Here is a 17,988-nt window from a genome sequence, read left to right on the forward strand (position 1 = left end):
TGTAATTTGTTGTGTTAGTTTCTCTTAACCTTATTTTCATTTATTTGTAAATCAAACTTTTACTTGTATTCAGATTTTTGCTTTCATCCCGAAATAAGTAAATTTTATGCAGTGTAAATAGAATATTCTTGGCAGGGGTGCGGCTTTACTCTATCGGCGTTTGAGCTCATCGAAACTCATGAGAAAGTGAGGAATATGTCGAAGGTGTGGATAACGGAGGCGCAAAATTGAACTGTGTGACACAACAACCGTTTGAAGACGAACGACTGCCAAGTTTATTTTCTATTTCATTGTGTGGCACGTGGTCTTAACATCAACTCCCATCACTCCTGTTACCTGCCTTACAAAAATACTATTGCGTTCTAGTGCCAATCAAATTGTCCTCACGATGTTGTCAACACCTACATTTTAGGATCTTCTCCGATATCATATCAGGGACCGCCAACAGTAAATACGAGAGTGAGAGAGGCAAAATTAAAACAAATTTCAATATATTGAAAACACTGCCACTGTGTCCTCATTTCTAATTGTCTAATATACGAACACGTGCTCAAAATAAATAATGTAGTTTATGTAGTAGTATATTTGCTACACTTAATGTACTTCAAGTTAAATGGTTGCAATGCCGTAGAAAGCTGCTAATATCAAATTGAAGTACTCAAAAAAATGGCAACATATATATAAATATCAGAATATCACAAATAATTCAGAATAAAGCTATGTACATTTGAGCAAAATTAAATTGAAAGAAAATATATATACTGTCATGCAGAAATGAACGTCACATAACACACTCAAATCAGCATGCAATGGAAGATGAAAACACCACTCACCCGCTTAACACACCAAGAATAAGGTTCATAACGAAAAATGCTCCAAGAATAACCATTGAAATGAAGTAGATCCACTGCCAACTATTGCCCATTGCATCTTCAATCTGCGTAAGTACAAAAGGAATGAAAAAGTATTGAAGGAATATAAAAAGAAATAAAAAGGTGCGCTTTTGCGAGGAGGTTTTCAGGATATTAGACCAACTGAAGGTTTTCTTGAGGCTCGTGTGTGGTATAAATAAAACAGTAAACTATTAAAAGAAATGTAATAATAATAAAACAGTCATGCATTTTGTTCCAGATATAATGTTCAGCAAACTGCACGTGTTGTTTTCGAACAGGTCAACATGCAATTATAAATAAAATGTTTTTACAAATCATTGGAGATTACGATTTCATGTCTATTATCACGAAAACATAACATTAGAGTATCGTTAAAATAATACTTAATTACTTCTTAAAATAAACAGAAATGTACACGGACAGTTAAAGAGTAATGGTCTTTGATTGATTTGGTGTTGTTAGTCTACTTTATGCACAGTAAGGCTAATCGAACCCGGGACCCCTAAAGAGTAATGCCTGTTGTATATTAGTAATATATACTAATTCACAAATAAATCTCCTTCCAATACTTTGAATTTTTTTATGCTAGCAATAAATTTATCACGTAATCATTATTTTAAAAAATCTCAGATTTATTGTTTTGCTAATACTTTGCTTAATATTTCATTCTACTTTCAAAGATAGGATTATCGGAAATTTTATTAAATAATATGTTATATAGTCATTCTGAGCCAATCAAAAGCGTATTCCATCATAAAATTAAGTTCGTCATTTGGAATTATTTATTTTAGTAACTTCATAATGTTATTGCCGATTTCATGTTGCAATGTGTGTATGTTGTGTCTATATTCATAAAATGGAAATGGAAAGAATAAAACTTATTATTTCGCTGAATTTTATACTGTTTTGAAAGTTATTTTTAAGATGCTTTTGCATATGTTTTCAACATGCATCTACCACAATGTATTACTGAGAAAACCAGACTAGACTACTCCTAACAGCACATGTTTGACTTTAGAATTTAGAGAATTAACGAGAAATATGTGTTTTAAAACTGCTTTAAAGTACTATATTCCATGATAGCTGAAATTTCGAAAGGAATAGTGTTTAAAATCTATTACGCAATTACAATTAGATGAAACACTGCCAATATTACCCCTCTACTGACGAGAATAGAATATACTGAATAAAATGTTTAGATATGATTTTTGTGTGGCATTTCCCCATCAATATAAGGTAACGGTCACACAAACATCATCTCCAATGATATGTAATGCATGATTGAAAGCTGTATGGACTAAATAAAATATGTCAAAAGGCATTCATTATTCCACCTGAAAGGAAAAGTGTCTGATAAACTTTGTTTTTCAACTTACCCGCTTAGCACACCAAGAACTAGATTAAGGACAAAGAAAGATCCTATTATGATGAGAGAGATGCAATACACCCACGGCCACTGATACCCCATTATGATGCATCATTTACCTGTGTAATGAATCGTTAAATTGAATAACATGCAATGATATGAACTGGCCATGTTAAGAATCAGAACATTTTGCCATGGAAGTAGATCTTTCTATTAGGAGTTTGCTGAGCAAAGAAATTATTGATTGAGTATTATTCTACATCGCATTTCTTCCAATTTTCGCTAATCGCAAAGATGATAATGAGTGATGATATGATGAAATTGATGAAGGGCCACTCACAAAGAACATTCATGCTAATGTCGGGATTCGAACCATGGACACCTGGGGTCGTAGCGTGTTGCGGTGACCACTCAGCAACGGAAGCCGAGAATACGAAATTGTAACAATAGACACTACAATATTTATCTTCCCTAATCGATAAGAGCAATTGACCCTATTTCAGAGAAAAAAATAATGCTGTGATTATTATGGCACATTCTTAATAGTGTCTTAAATATATCATCAGTTCATCAATATTGGAATTTTAACAGCAAGTTGCAAATCAAATTCTAAATCGTAATTTGTGATGAATGCTGAATGAAAGAAGAACTATATTTTCTGGAAAAGTGCTTATTAGTCTCATTCCTTTAGAATGTTCGTCATAATTACCTTAATGAATTATCCATCACTAGACCTCGGATTTTTAGGTTCTAAAAAGTATGCTTTTAGGTTCCTAAAATAGGCTTTAAAATTCATAAAACAGGTTCTAAAAATCCTAAAATAGGTTCTAAAAATCTGAAATAGGTTCTAAAGATATTCAATTAGGCTCAAAGAATCCTGAAGTAGGTACCAAAAAACTTAAATAGTACAAAATTCCTGAAATTTACTAATTAGGTAGAATCGTTAAAGAAATTCACAAGAACCGTAAGAAATGTCAGTAGCGTATAAAAACCCTTCGGTTCTTTTTGGGGATCGAATCTCAGGCTAAGTGAGAGCCTAGGGCTAGAAGTATTGGCTGCGAGAGGTACACGTATATTTTGAGGCAATACCCTGGAGAAACAACGTTAACATGTAAATAAAAAAGCGAAGTGAAGGTCGCCCCTGTGAAATAAGAACAACACTTAAACTTCGATATTAACACTTCGGGTCTGGCTGGTCTGGCAGGGTTATGAGAATCATCGACAGGGAATAAATGAATGTTCGTTTACCTCTGGTGTCCTGTAGAGTTGATGGTCTCGTTTAATCCGCAGGCAAGGCACAGTCCTGAAATGAAACTTCTTTCGGTAGTGCAACTCCGCAGTAAATCTTTACGTAACAATTGCAATTCAGATAAATCGGAGGCAACGACTGTTCACGCGATAAATTTCTTAGTACAACTGGGGTTTCCAGTAAGGGTTGAGGACTATGGCTGTGTGTATATAGGAACAATAGCATTCATTCCCTGTGAAACTGAAGTAGTTCTGAGTTGTGGATGTGTTTGCGAGTTTCATCTTTTATTGTGCAACTTGAGGTACTTCTGGTTGTCCTGAAACCGTGATTGGTGATAATAACAATCCCTAAAGTTGAATGAAGACCACAACATTGTTTGAAACTTAACCAGAGAAAAAAAAGTGTCGACTTTCTTTGTCACTCTTCAGACTAATATTTTTGCAATAAATTAATTTTGAACTTCTCTTTTCGGCTAGAAATGAAAATAATTTGCAGAAAGTACTTTGCACCGAGTGAACTAAGTTACTGTTTGTTTTAACTTCTTTCCTGAAACCTATTCACGCATACGCATACATGCTGAGGGACATTTAAAGACCTCAAGAGAAAGTGTCAAAAATATACTACCCTAGTATGTCTTATGAAATGTATTGAGTAACACAAAACTATAACACACACATAATACCAAGAGCAAAATCCGAAATGAATTACATTAACATTTTTTACGACATTAATAATTCTGTGTAGATATTTTAGAAAAAAACAACACTGATCCTTTTTATCAGTAATTCCTTCCTTGTTCAAGTCACAAGTAGCATCTTTACGTTTATATATAAGGTCTGTAGCGCCACATTAATCTCTTGCACGGAGTGTTAACACCAAAGTAAAAATTTCTATGACTTTTAAATCCATTATCTTGAAGCAAGATGGCGAAACACAAACTTGTAATCCACTTACACACACACCATCCGATGCGCTTCCTCTAACCACACGATTTTAACGCTTTTTTTAGTTTTCCTATATTTTTGCACGAAATGAGAACCTTGCCTGTCTGTCGATATTGCAGTCTGTTCTCACACATTTTTAGTCCATGCACAGATGAAATGACAGACAGTGGTCCAAGAGTGTGGATATTTGCAGACTGGTTACCCTGTGCTCCCGTACACCTAAGTGAAGGCCTTGGGCTCAGTAAATAACCTCGTACACCGCAGCCTTCTTGTCTCCGGACCTTTAGGGATAACACACAACTCTCGTGTAGGTGGAGTTGATATTTGTCAGGTTTGGAGCAGTGCAAGACTTCAACATTTGAGATCTCCATCCCAACTGCCAGCCATTCACCCGTAACGCAGTATCCAAGGGAGAATATTTGTGACGTGAAGTCGTGCTGCTGCAGCTGACGACTTTCCCTGAAGTCCCACGAACTCACGGTGTTCTCAAGGCCTCCTGTCCAGAGCTTGATGCCATCCGCAGAGATGTCTATGCAGCTGGCACCATCTGTGTGGCCCTAGAACTGCCTCACCAGAGTTTGGTTGTGGAGATCCCAAACGGCTATGTTGCCTTCGCTGCAGCAACTAAAGCAGACCTTTCAGTCAGGGTTGATCGCCAGGGCATAGCAGGCAGGTGCACTAGACGTGAGCTCCGCCTTTATCCTGAGCGTTGGTGAGGCGAGATCCTATATGGAAATATTACTGGCTTCTCCACCAACTACCAGAGTCCTACCGTCTGGCAACAACTTCACTGACCTGATGTAATAGTCCCTTTGAAGGCAATCGAGCTGTGAGACTGCAATCTTTCTGACGGGCTGGCTGATGTCGCAAACATTGACACATCCCTTGCCACCTGTGTACACGTACTTGGTGGGGTTGCTTATGGTTACGGCACACACCACTTCCACACGACTCAGAGTGTTGATCTGCCTTGCATGCTTAGCAATCCCTGGTCCAATCAGAGCGTCAGGTGGGAAAGGCACCGGCTGCATCTGACAATCAACACTCACATGGAAAGAGTATAGCTGTTTTCCTCCTGGTATACCACCAAGGCTACTTCCAAGTGGAGCCCGCATCTGAGAGTGTATATCATACCTCACCAGTGGTGGTTTAGGAAAGTTGTTGAGACCAGGTGACACGTTGTTGTGAAGTGCACTGTATGCGCCTGCATCTTGAATATCATGTGAACCAGACAAATAATGAGGATACTGAGCTAAGGAAGGAGCATTGACAACAGATTTCAATCCACTTCGCCCTGCTGCACTGCTCCAACTAGGTAGTTGTCACTGACAGAATATAACATAAAAATTGGCCACGTGAATGTGAAGAAATTTTCAATCCAGGTGCTTTTGCCGTCATATGTCCTAAAACATTCCCCCCCCCTTGTATATATGCATGCAGGTGTGCTTGAATATAAGAACTAAAGAAACGTCTTGACATTGTTTCCAGTACGAGAGATGATATTTCATTTATCAAGAGTAAATATTGGTTTGGATCTAATAAAAGAAGCTGTGTTTCGTTAATAAAATTAGAGATATATTTTATTTATTTTGAATTTTTAATTAATAATTACAATATGTCGTTAATTTCGGAAAAAAAGGTAACCGCAGTTGAAAGAATATTCAGAAATTACATTGTTACGGTCGACAGTACGTTTTAACAGCACTTTGTGCACACATAGGATAATCGCAACTGGGCATATATTTAAAATTGGATTTGAAATATTATGCTACATGACTGGAATCGGTACCCACAGGTGGGTTTCTGGACGCATGTTGTGTCGATTCAACTTTGCGGCTTAGGGGGAGGGGGTAATTTTATGATTGAAATTTAACGTGAACAATGTAGAATTGGACACAAGTTGAATTACATCATCAATTAACCATTGCTGTTATATAGATATCAATTTGTAGAGTTCCAAGGGAAATGTAACGGGTAATATGTATTATTGGGGTGGGGATATGCAAACCTTACATATTAGGCTTAAAATTGACACTTGGATTCTGGGGAGATTGAGAATAAAATGTTAGGCGACGGGACAATACATCCAAATCTTCAATATCAGTGTTAAGTCTTCGATTATGGCGCGAATTTTAATTATACCCTGGAGTAAGCAAACGAGAAAAAGTCTCTACTCAAGTAGTGACCCGAGACGGTTCCAACAATGAACAAATGAAAGTATTGGGATTACATGGAGGGGGGAGCGGATGCAGTTACCAGCCTTCCCAGCAGCGTTAATTGCTTCGCTCTGCCAGGTCGATTTCCCCCACTTCCCTGACGGTATGCGCGTTCCAGAGATTTACGGGACAGAGTATAGGGGGAATTGAGCATACAATTGAGGGGCATCTAATTCTTGTGTATTACTCTTGTCTTGGACTGTTGCGCTAATTCTGGTGTGGGAACTGAAAATTATTTGTTTTGGAGGAGGCAATATCCACTCTTCATGGAAATTTTGGTGGGAGGATTGAGTAATAAATTTAAGAAGAAGCTCTTGATAAAGAGTTAAGTCTTGGAGTGTCAAGGGATTTCTGTAGTGGGGGGAGAGTTTGATTATTATATCAACGACAAACACACGTTTTCGGCGCCGAACGTTCGAAAAAAGTAACTATGGCGGGATCATCAGAAAGTACTGACACCCCATTAAATTAATATTATTTAAAGCCTGCAAATAAAATAGATGTAAAAATTTTCTTGCTCGCTTCGCTCGGAGTTGTGTCGTAATGAAATGTGTCTTTGACGTTTTACTCGGATGAATTTGAAGTTTTATACTATCGCTACATTACAAGACATTGACGAAATTCTCGATATTGATTAATAACATATTTTCATATCTTCTGGTGGATTTAGCTAATTCATAGGTGTAGCAAAATGGTCTAATCATGCTACGATACCTAAAACCCTCGTACCATGATGATTAACATTCTTGAATATCTAGCTTCGGAATTCTACCCCCAGTGTTACGTGACCCCCACTGTTGATTGTTTGAGAGTGTATTTATATATATTAGTATGCTTCTCCTCAAGAATTTTCTGACCTTACCTACTTCTGGCCAAAAAAAATTAAAAAATCAAAAACAAACAAAAGAAGTTGAGAAATTCAAACAACACAAGGCCCTGTTGGAGCATCCCGCTATAATAATAACAGATTTTGAGGCATTACTCAAACTATTCAACTATTCAGACCCTGATCCTGAAATATCTTCTACTCCATCTTATCAGCTCCATGAGGTTTGTAGTTATGCTTACATAGTTGTGTGGCGAAATTCATTAAAACCTAATTTGCCTTATATATACAGAGGACCTAATTCTGTCAAACACTTTTTCAAAAAAAATAAAAGAAGAAGTAAGAGAAAATGGTAGTGTATTATTCTGTGTCAAAATCAAGAGTACCATTATCTGATGCTGAAGAACAATTATAAGATGCTACTAAGATTTGCCCACAGTGCATTTCATATTTTACAAATTAAAATAAGAAAATTCATCATCACGACCATTTCAGAGGAGAAAATCTTGGGCCCTTATGCAATAATTGCAATCTCCAAGTTCAGAGAAACAAATTTCTTCCTATATTCTTCCATAATAACAGTGGTTATGATTTCCACTATTTGCTAAACATCTCAGTTATGATACAGAAAATATAGAAGTCCTAGCAGAAAATCAAGAGAGATATATCAGTCTTAGCAACACAGTAAAGATTCCTGGTGGTTGCACTATTAAGATAAGATTTCCAGACTCTATGAGATTTCTCTCTGATGGCCTAGATGCTCTTGCCAACAAATGCAAGATCTGATGATCACTTCTAAATTACAACTAATAGTTTTCCAGGCTTAGGCATACAACATATTAGACAAAAATTGGTCTATCCATATGCATATGTGACTGACCATACAGCATTTAATGATGAAACTCTTCCTCCTCTCAAGGGGTTCTACAGCAAACTCAGAGAAAATAATAATACTGATAAAGATTACTATCATGCACAACTAATGTGGAAACAATTAGGGTGAAAGACACTGGGAAACTACCATGATGATTATCTAAATTAGATGTGACAATCTTTGCTGACGTATTCCAAGCTTTTATAAAATTGTCTATGAATATCTATAAATTGGACCCTTCACATTTTTACAGCCTACCAGGGTTAGCTTGGGCAGCTATGTTGCTAGAAACAAAAATTGAGTTGGAGCTAATTTTAGATGTGGATATATTTCTTTTCATGCTCGTGGGGGCATAGTACAATGCACACTAAGATATCCAAGGGCCAACAATACACACATGACAAAAAATATAATACAAATGAACACTCCAGCTACATATTCTATGTTGATGTAAATAATTTGTATGGTTATTCAATGATGCAGAAACTCCCCTATGGTGATTTTGAGTGGATAGACCCTACATCAATAGACAGAAAATTTTGATGATACTGAGTATGTTTTTTTTTTCTGAGGTGGATGTTGTTGTCCTCATAAGTTGCATAATCTGTTTTCTGATTTGCCAGCAGCTCCTGAGTTCAAGTGTCCACCTGAATCAAAAGTCTGATGACTCTTGACCCTAGCCCGACCCTGTGGCCGAGTGGTTAGCACATCGCGCTGCGACGCCAAGGGTCCCGGGTTCGAATCCCGGTCGGGCTTGGTTGTTTGTGATTGTCCATTCATCAATTTCATCATTTCATCACTCATCCCCATCTTCGCAAATTAGCAAAGAGGCACAAAACGCGAAGTAAAATAAACTAAAAATCAAATCAAATCAAATCAGACTCTTGACCCTAAACAGAGATATGTCATACACTATATTAATAGAGAAAAAGGTTCTTATATTGCAAATTCGAAGCGTCCTCAGATTCAGGCATAAGAAGTGGTTGAGGCCTTATATTGAAACTAACAGAAGACACAGAACACTTGCTACTTCAGATTTAGATAAGGATTTTTTTTCAAAATGATGAATAATGCTGTCTATGGTAAGACAATGGAGAATATTAGGAAGCATGTAGATGTAAGACTAGTCTCTGATCCAAAAAAGTGTAAAAAATTATTGGCAGATCCAAAATTTAAATTTCGTACAATATATCATGAAGATTTGTCAGTTTTTCAAATGGAAAAGCCATGGTTCAAATTTAACAAACCTATCTATGAGGGAGCTGCAGTTCTTGATATGTCTAAGCTCCACATGTTGCAACTTCACTATAATACAATCAATACTTTTTATAATGATGACCTTTTTCTTCTGTATATCGACACAGATAGTTTTATTTATCATATCAAGACACCTTATCTGTATGAAGATATAAAACATCCTAAGTTGTTTGATTATTTTGACATATCTTCATACCCTCCTACTTTTGATATACCTCTCAACAATAAAAAGGTGCCTGTCAAACTAAAAGATGAAAAAAGTGATGATATTATTAAGGAATTTTATGGATTACGAGCAAGGATGTATGCAATTAGATCAGAAAAAGAGACTATCAAAAAACCCAAGGGAGTAGGTAGAACTATAGTAGAGAGTAAACTCTCCTTTAATGATTATTACAACTGTCTCAAAACTAACTCTCCCAAACTAAGGGAGGAAAAAATAATTCAAAGTGTTGATCATATATTAACAACAAACATAATAAGAAAAATTGCCCTGGATTCAGAGGATGACAAGAGCCAGATTCTCTCATGTGAAATACATACATTACCATGGGGTTCCTATTCTTTAGGAGATGACTACCAATGTAATATTTGCCAATAAAAGAACAATCAATCTATTTGGCTTTATAAAACAAGCTATTGAAGAGCCTGTTGAGTTAGCCTCACCAAATCTTACTAATTTCTTGTCTAAACTAAATGGACTACTAATTATCCACTTGAACAGTATCCTAACAAAATACAATGATGATACTGGTAAAATGTTTTATATTTTTAATAACAATCTAAATTATTATAAATTCCCCATTGGTGGGAAACTTCAATTTACTATAAATCCTGAGAACAAAGGTGAGATAAAATATTTACTGGGAGTAATATCTATCGTATTAAATATAAGATAGATACTGTCACTACATATGATAAGCTGCAAATTATTGTCAGTATATAGAGTTTCTAGGAGATTATGATAAACTTATACCTCTGTTTTTGGAGTTGAAAATTACCTATCCTAAATAAATAACCATCACCACAATGACTAATGATATTTTTGGTCACACAACAAATATAAAATACATGAAGATAAACAATTGTCTGTTTTTGATGTTGAAACTGGTGACCAATAATTATTTGAAGTTTAACAATTGTGCCCCGAGGATAATCCCTTTTATTTAATCTTCTCCTACCAGACACAATGTCTAGACAAGATATAGTTAATGAACTACACAGACCAGCTCGTCGTATCTACAAACGACTATCTGTAGTAACAAAAGGAATTGATTATCTATGGCAGGCAGATTTGATTGAAATGAACACAAGAAATTTTAAAAATCTACATAAGATAAATCATTGTTTAAAGTATTTCCTTACTGTAATAGACACTTTTGGTAAATATGCTTGGGTTATTCCTCTGAAATCTAAAACAGGAGCTTGTGTCACTGAGGCCTTTAGGTCTATTTTTGAACAAGGCAGAATAACTAGTCACCTACAGACAGATAGAAGATACGAATTTTACAATTCAACTTTCACCAAATTAATGGTCCAGCATGATATTAGACATTATTCGACATACAGTAATTTGAAAGCTAGCATAGTTGAACGTTTCAACAGGACACGAAAAAATCATATGTGAAACAGTTTAGTTTGCAGGGTAGCTATAAGTGGGTAACAATTTTATCTGATCTTGTTCATAATTACAATAACTCTATACATAGAACCATAAGTATGAAGCCTGCTGAAGTAACTAAATCTGACGAATACAATTGTTTTCTACTGTTTACTGTCCTCAATATCACCATACAACCAAGAAACCTAAGTACAAAGTAGGAGATCAAGTAAGAGTTAATAAATTGAAACACCATTTTGAAAAGGGTTTTACTAAAAAGTGTAGTATAGAGTTGTTCACTGTGGTTGAACTCTTACCAGGGAAAAGGCATACATATATAATAAAATACAATTGCAATGAAATATTGAAAGGAAGATTTTATGAAGAGGAACTTAGCAAAACTGAATACCCAGATACATATCTTATTGAGAAAGTATTACGTAGAAAAAACAAAAAGTTATTAGTGAAATGGCTAGGACTTCCAGAGAAAAGTTGGATTATCACATACCAAATAATTTTATGACAACAACATGGAATGTGGTAAGACGTTTGTCTGATTTACTAGAAACTAGACAGAAAAATGGTGAGTCGCTACCTAACAATATTAGGTGTCTCATTGTATACCCATCTGGTTGTGGAAAAACTACACTACTTGTAAATAATTTTCTGCTTGCCCCCAATTGGTTAGACTGGAAGAACACACACTTGTATGTTTTCTCAAAAAGTTTAGAGCAACGCAAATAGCAGCAACTTATGAAACTGTATGAAGGACTGGGCATAGCTATCTTTGGATCAGAAATAAAGCCACTTGACAATTGTCTTGAAAACTCAGTTGTAGCTTTGATGATGTAATTTTAGATAATCAAAATTAAGTACGATCTTTTTTTTACCCAGGGTCGTCATAGGGGAATAGACTGTTTCTATGTGACTCAGACTAAGATTCTCAAACAGTTACTTCGTGATAATACAAATCTAGTTTGTCTCTATCGTCAGGACCACACTAATCTTAAACATGTATATAATGACTATGTAGGAGGAGATTTAAACTACAGTCAATTTTCAAAATTCTGCTCTTCCTGTTGGAACAAAGATGATTTTGAATTTTCCGCAATTGATATGACTCAAAAATCAAATAATGGAAAATATAGAAACAAAATTAACAATTTTATAAATGTTGAGTCATTATAAGATACGTTGTGACGTTATAAATAACCTATGAACAAAAATGACAAAAGGTAAAATTGAAGACAATCTGAAATTACATATCTATTTGGCTAAAAGATTTAAAGGCTGGAAATCTGAGAATAGAGGTTACTATGAACAACACAAGCGTCAGGATCAACCAATTAATGATGCTATCAGTGGTCTTGGTAGAGAAATTAAGGGTTTCACAGAACAAAATAAGAATCTCATGAATGAGCTAGTGTATCTTGCTGCTAGAAATTATGCAGATTTTTCTCCTACACCACTATCCAGTATTCATACTCCTCTAGCACTCCAACAACCACCTACTAAGGCCATAGGATTTAGAATGAAATGAATAAGGTCCCTTGCAAGAGATTACCTGAGTACTGGAAAATTTGACAATGATGAAGTGTTTGGATTGTGTCCAACCACGGAGCCTAATGAGGGAGTAGTTTGGAAAATTGGAAAATCTAGGGTTACATTTCAAGGAGACGACGTAAAAGTCAATTTGGGTGGAGCAAATAGCTGGTCCAGATATCCTGGCACTGTGGGACTGTGGGAACTCATCACTCAGAAACACCCCAGAGATTATACAGATGAAGATTACCAGAGTTACTCAGAAATTTTAATACTGTCTGATGCTCTATACCAAAACAATGATGCTAGTCAGAATAGAGTTGGAGACAAATACAAAAATCTGATTAAACCTATTTGGAACCAACTCAAAACTGGTAGTGGCATTGAACACTACAATACTCTACCCAAAGAGTTTGTGTGCGTGGATGATGTGAGAAAACTCCTAGATAGATTGTTGGTCATAGCAGGAGAGGAAAATGTTCGCAATAATAATTTCTATAATGAAAAAATAGGCATTGTGGATATGATTAGTGCTAAACTAGCCAATTTTATTGTAAATGACAGTAAAGGCATAGGATACTTAATTAAAATTATTAATACTCTACCTCCCAAATTCTGGAAGGGTCAAGGTTAGTTAATGACATTATTAACAAAATTCCTTTCGAAATGCACTTACCTGGTTACCAATACTGTGGTCCAGGGACAAAATTAAAACAAAGACTTGAGAAAAGAAACAAAGGAATAAATTCTTTGGATACAGCTTGTAAAGACCATGACATTGCCTACAATACTCATAATGACCAATTTTTCGTCATAGGCTGATCAAAAATTGGAACAAGTAGCATTTGAAAGACTAATCAGCAAGGATGCTTCATTAGTTGAAAAAATAGCAGCATTAGGTACAAGCAATGTAATGAATACAAAACAAAAATTAGGGTGGGGACTATAATCCTGTATATATATATATATATATATATATATAAATACCCATTATGATGAAATCTAAAAGTATTGTATACCAATTAGCTTATTCAGATCTAAAATCTCTAGGATCCTTAGACAATCTCCTCACTAAAAACAACATGAGAAGAAAAAATCTTGTTTGAGTAAGGGTCATGGAATAAAATTAACACTTAGAACACCTCAGTTGAAAAGATTGCAGAGTTCCAGAAAAAAGAAACACACTGGTGGATTCATATTTAGTATTCCAGCTATTTTAGCAGCTCTGGGTGCTGTGGGGAGTCTAGCAGGGGTAGTGCAGCTATAGCAAAAACAGTAATTGACGCAAAGGACAAAGCTGAACTAGAATAACAAAAACGTCAAAATCTGGCAATTGAAAAAAAAGGGAACGGTATTTATGCTTGGATAAAATATATAAAAAAAATTGAACCATCATCCATCTATGATATTGCAAATATGATTGAGTTACTGAAAATTAAATACTTCAGAGGTGTTGTCATGTCAGATTCCTTACCCTTCAAGGGACCATATACAATAGAGTGTGGAGTAGTCAATTTGGATAGTTTCAAAAATTAAGGCACTCACTGGATTTGTTATTACAAACAAGCTAACATTGCTTTTGTTTTTTATTCTTTTGGTGGAATACTACCATCAGGCTTAGTTAGTTATCTTAATACTTCTAATTTTTATTATAGTGACGAGCGTATCCATTATTTTGAGGATGAAAATTGTGGCCACCTATGTGTTTCTATGCTGGCATCTTATCTCAAATAAATAAACCAGCAATTGAAGATTTTCAGAAAGCATTGTGGCATCTAAAGCATCATGGGAGTATTCCATCTCACTATTGACACTTCAATACTAAAACTTAGCTTACACAATGATAATGTCTATGCTAAATCTATAGCTCTACGTGCTATCTACAGTATGTATCTTATTCCTAATATCGCAGAACACAATAATAGGGTTGATAGCCTACTAGGTTTTGAGAACAACACAAAACTTGAGCCTGCCATCAAACAATTAGGTGCCAATATTCCTAAATTCTTGGCCATAGAGACTTTGAACATCCATTGTAATGTGGCAGAAGGAATTAACAATTCTGATAACAATATACGTAGTCACAAATAAACTGGAATAATAGCAACTTTCAAACCAAAATCTGAGTTCCTGGAGTCTATCATCTACACACCCTCCTCACCTATCTATTTTCCAGTATCTCACAATCGTATAGAGCACATAGAATTGGTGGTATCCAATGACAAAGAAGAAGTAGTAGATTTTGCTTGGCCTCCACAACAGCAATCATAGAAATTAATATATAAAATAACCATTAACATGGAGCATATTGAAAGTTATGAATTACAATATTTTCCTCCCAATCGTCGTACATATGAATTACAATATTTTCCTCCCATTCGTCGTACATTTGCTAATCTCAATGAACCCAATCGTGAAATTGAATTTGACATGTACGTGTGTGACAGTTTTGTACATCCTCAAAGGACTGACTTGTATATTAAATTTGAAGTAGTAAAAAATGAAAATAATGAAGCATTTCTCCCTGGTGGAAACATAAAACTAGTAATAATCTTGTACCACACTTGTTCTCTCAAGTCAAAAATTAGAGAACATGGTATTGTGAAATAGAATATACTATCCTGGCATTACTTCTACTGCCATAGGAACACTTAAATTTTCCAAAGTAGATGCAACATATTACCAGGCAGGTAATCAGGAACCAAAATTCTAACAAAAAACACACTACTATTTCTCATGCGTCTTCTGCCTGGTTTCTTCTCAGACTACAAGGACATCATATGTAAAGGTGGTATCAGGGTCACTTTTCGCAGGGCAGCTAATAACAATAATGCACTAATGCGTTATAGTACTTTGAATCCTAATGGTACAACATTACCCAACACCTTACCTCAAACAGCCAAGTGTATCATCAAGACCATGGGGCTGAGGATACCAGTAGTAGAATATGAAAATAATTAAGCCCTCAAATACAAAGCAAATATTCTAAAATATCCACAAATTCCTATTGGATTTTACACTTACCAGTGTGTCCAAAAACCAGCCTCTGGTGGACATTATGAATTTGGCGCCACTAATCAATTTGGTAGCATACAGTATGATATGCCAGATTTTGTAATTGTGTTGTTCCAGACTGGGAGAGAAACAGTCTAGAAACACATTCTAGCAAATTTGATGATTGCAAGAATAAAAATATTTATCTTAAAAATGGACGTAATGAGATTTTCCCTCGTGAAAATTATAATCTGGACATACCACAAGATGACTTTCTTAAATTATATGAGGCTTACACTGCTTACAAAAGAGTAACTGAAGGAAACATAGATGTATACTACACTCCTAGTGAATTCAAGGCACACAGACCAATGTGGTAGTCAATGATAGAACTAACAACAAGATTTTGTGTGAATTTCTGACAACACTTTATGTAGTGTTATTCTTATTACAGAGAAGATTTTTGTATATGATGTGAAGAATGACAGAGTCACAGAACAATTTTACTTGCTATTACTAGACCACAATATTACTGTCTGATCTACATTTTTAACTCAGTTTAGGGCCTCCCCGATGGCGCAGTGGTAGCGTCGTCGCCATGTAATCAAGGGGTCCTGGGTTCGATTCCCAGTGGCGGCACATGGTGGTTCGGATCCACTTTAAACTGTAGGTCCAGTCCCGATTAGCCTTTCTGTGCATAAAGTGGACTTAAAATAACAAATCAATCAATTAATCATTAACTCAGTTTTAACAATACTACAGGATACATTAAAAATAATATTAATTTTTCTTAATACTAAGTAGTCAAAGTACATATAAAATTTATAAGCAAAGCAGAGCGTTTCAAAAATAACTAGTAACCAAGTAGTCAGTAGTTTTTATATCTTAAAAACTACCTTGGCATCATTTTCAACAAAACTAACCACCTGTCAGTAGATCAACAGTGGGGGCCACGTGACTCTGGGGGTAGAATTCCCAAGCTAGATATTCAAGAATTTTAATCATCATGGAACGAGGGTTTTAGAATTCGTAGCATGATTAGACCATTTTGCTACACCTATGAATTAGCTAAATCCACCTGAAGATATGAAAATATAGCTTAATTTTAGCCCAAATAGGTTATGGTATCAAACGGATTTGTTGCCAGAATGCCCTATTTCCCTCTACTAACATCACTTCTTAAAATATAGTGCTTAGTGTTAGTATACTGCTAAATTTAGAGCACGTGCATCATTTGGATGGTGTACTTCTATTTGCAATATTATTGTATTATTGATTTCCTGTATGAGGTAATGTAGTTGTACTAAGTGTACTTCATATGTTAACACCTTGCACGTTACCCGATAAAACAGAAAAATAAATAATATCGAATTCACATTAATAACTCCTTGTCACAGTACAATGTTACGTTAACAAGTGAATTTTACATTGAAGATAAAATCCATGTAATTATTGCTGTGGATTACCAAAATAATTATATTTACCTCAAGCAGAGGGGGCGAGTTCTTTGAAGGAGGAACCGTACTATATTCTCGCCCTAAGCTTAGAAATTTCTATCTAGGGTTCTGTAATTTCTCATGAAACAATAGGGCCTCCCGATTGCGCAGTGATACCGTTGTCGCTTTGTAATCAAGGGGTCCCGGTTTCGATGCCCGGTGGACGCACATAGTTGTTCGGATCCTACTTTAAGCTGTAAGTTCAGTCCCAATTAAGCTTACTGTGCATAAAGTGAACTTAAAACACCAAATCAATCAATCGTGAAACAATAATTGAATCGGTCACGCGGCTGCCGCATGTTATTTGTTTGCCCAGGTTGAATTTCCTATCTTAAGTTGTGTAATATTTTGTGTTAAATGTGTGGATTTTATAAATCTTATAAAACAATTATGAACAATTAATAAAATATGGACAGTTCAACATGGTATTGCATTCAAATAAACAGCAACTATTACGTATTAATCCAAAATATTGTGCGGGATTTTTATGAATGATATTGGGGGGGGGGGTAATACATCCATGATCTTGGGGTGATGGGTTGATTTGATTGATTTGCTTTTTTTTTAAGTCCCCTTGATGCACAGTAAGGATAATCGGGACTGGACCTACATTTTAAAGTGGGATCCGAACCACTTGTTCCTCCCACCGGGTATCGAACTCGGGACCCCTTGATTACAAGGCAACAACGCTACCACTGCACCATCTGGGAGGCTTTTAGGGGTGATGGGCA

At 35.6% G+C, this 17,988-nt stretch overlaps 1 protein-coding gene and 1 pseudogene across 5 annotated transcripts in view; both read right to left on the minus strand.

Moving 5' to 3' along the window:
• The window catches only part of Ca-alpha1D (Ca[2+]-channel protein alpha[[1]] subunit D), a 1,588,055-nt gene that overhangs the window by 1,142,961 nt on the left and 427,106 nt on the right, over nt 1–17,988 (minus strand). For all 5 annotated transcript variants that reach the window (XM_083117527.1, XM_083117525.1, XM_083117526.1 and 2 more), the window contains exon 8: nt 834–937. In XM_083117527.1, the coding sequence (XP_082973653.1) occupies nt 834–937 (104 nt within the window). The remainder of the gene's footprint in view (nt 1–833; nt 938–17,988) is intronic.
• LOC145984318 (transducin-like enhancer protein 3 pseudogene) lies at nt 3,279–9,749 on the minus strand (annotated as a pseudogene).

Source organism: Lepisma saccharinum, chromosome 2, assembly GCF_977018435.1.
Source record: "Lepisma saccharinum chromosome 2, izLepSacc3.1, whole genome shotgun sequence".
Taxonomy (NCBI): Eukaryota; Metazoa; Arthropoda; class Insecta; order Zygentoma; family Lepismatidae; genus Lepisma; species Lepisma saccharinum.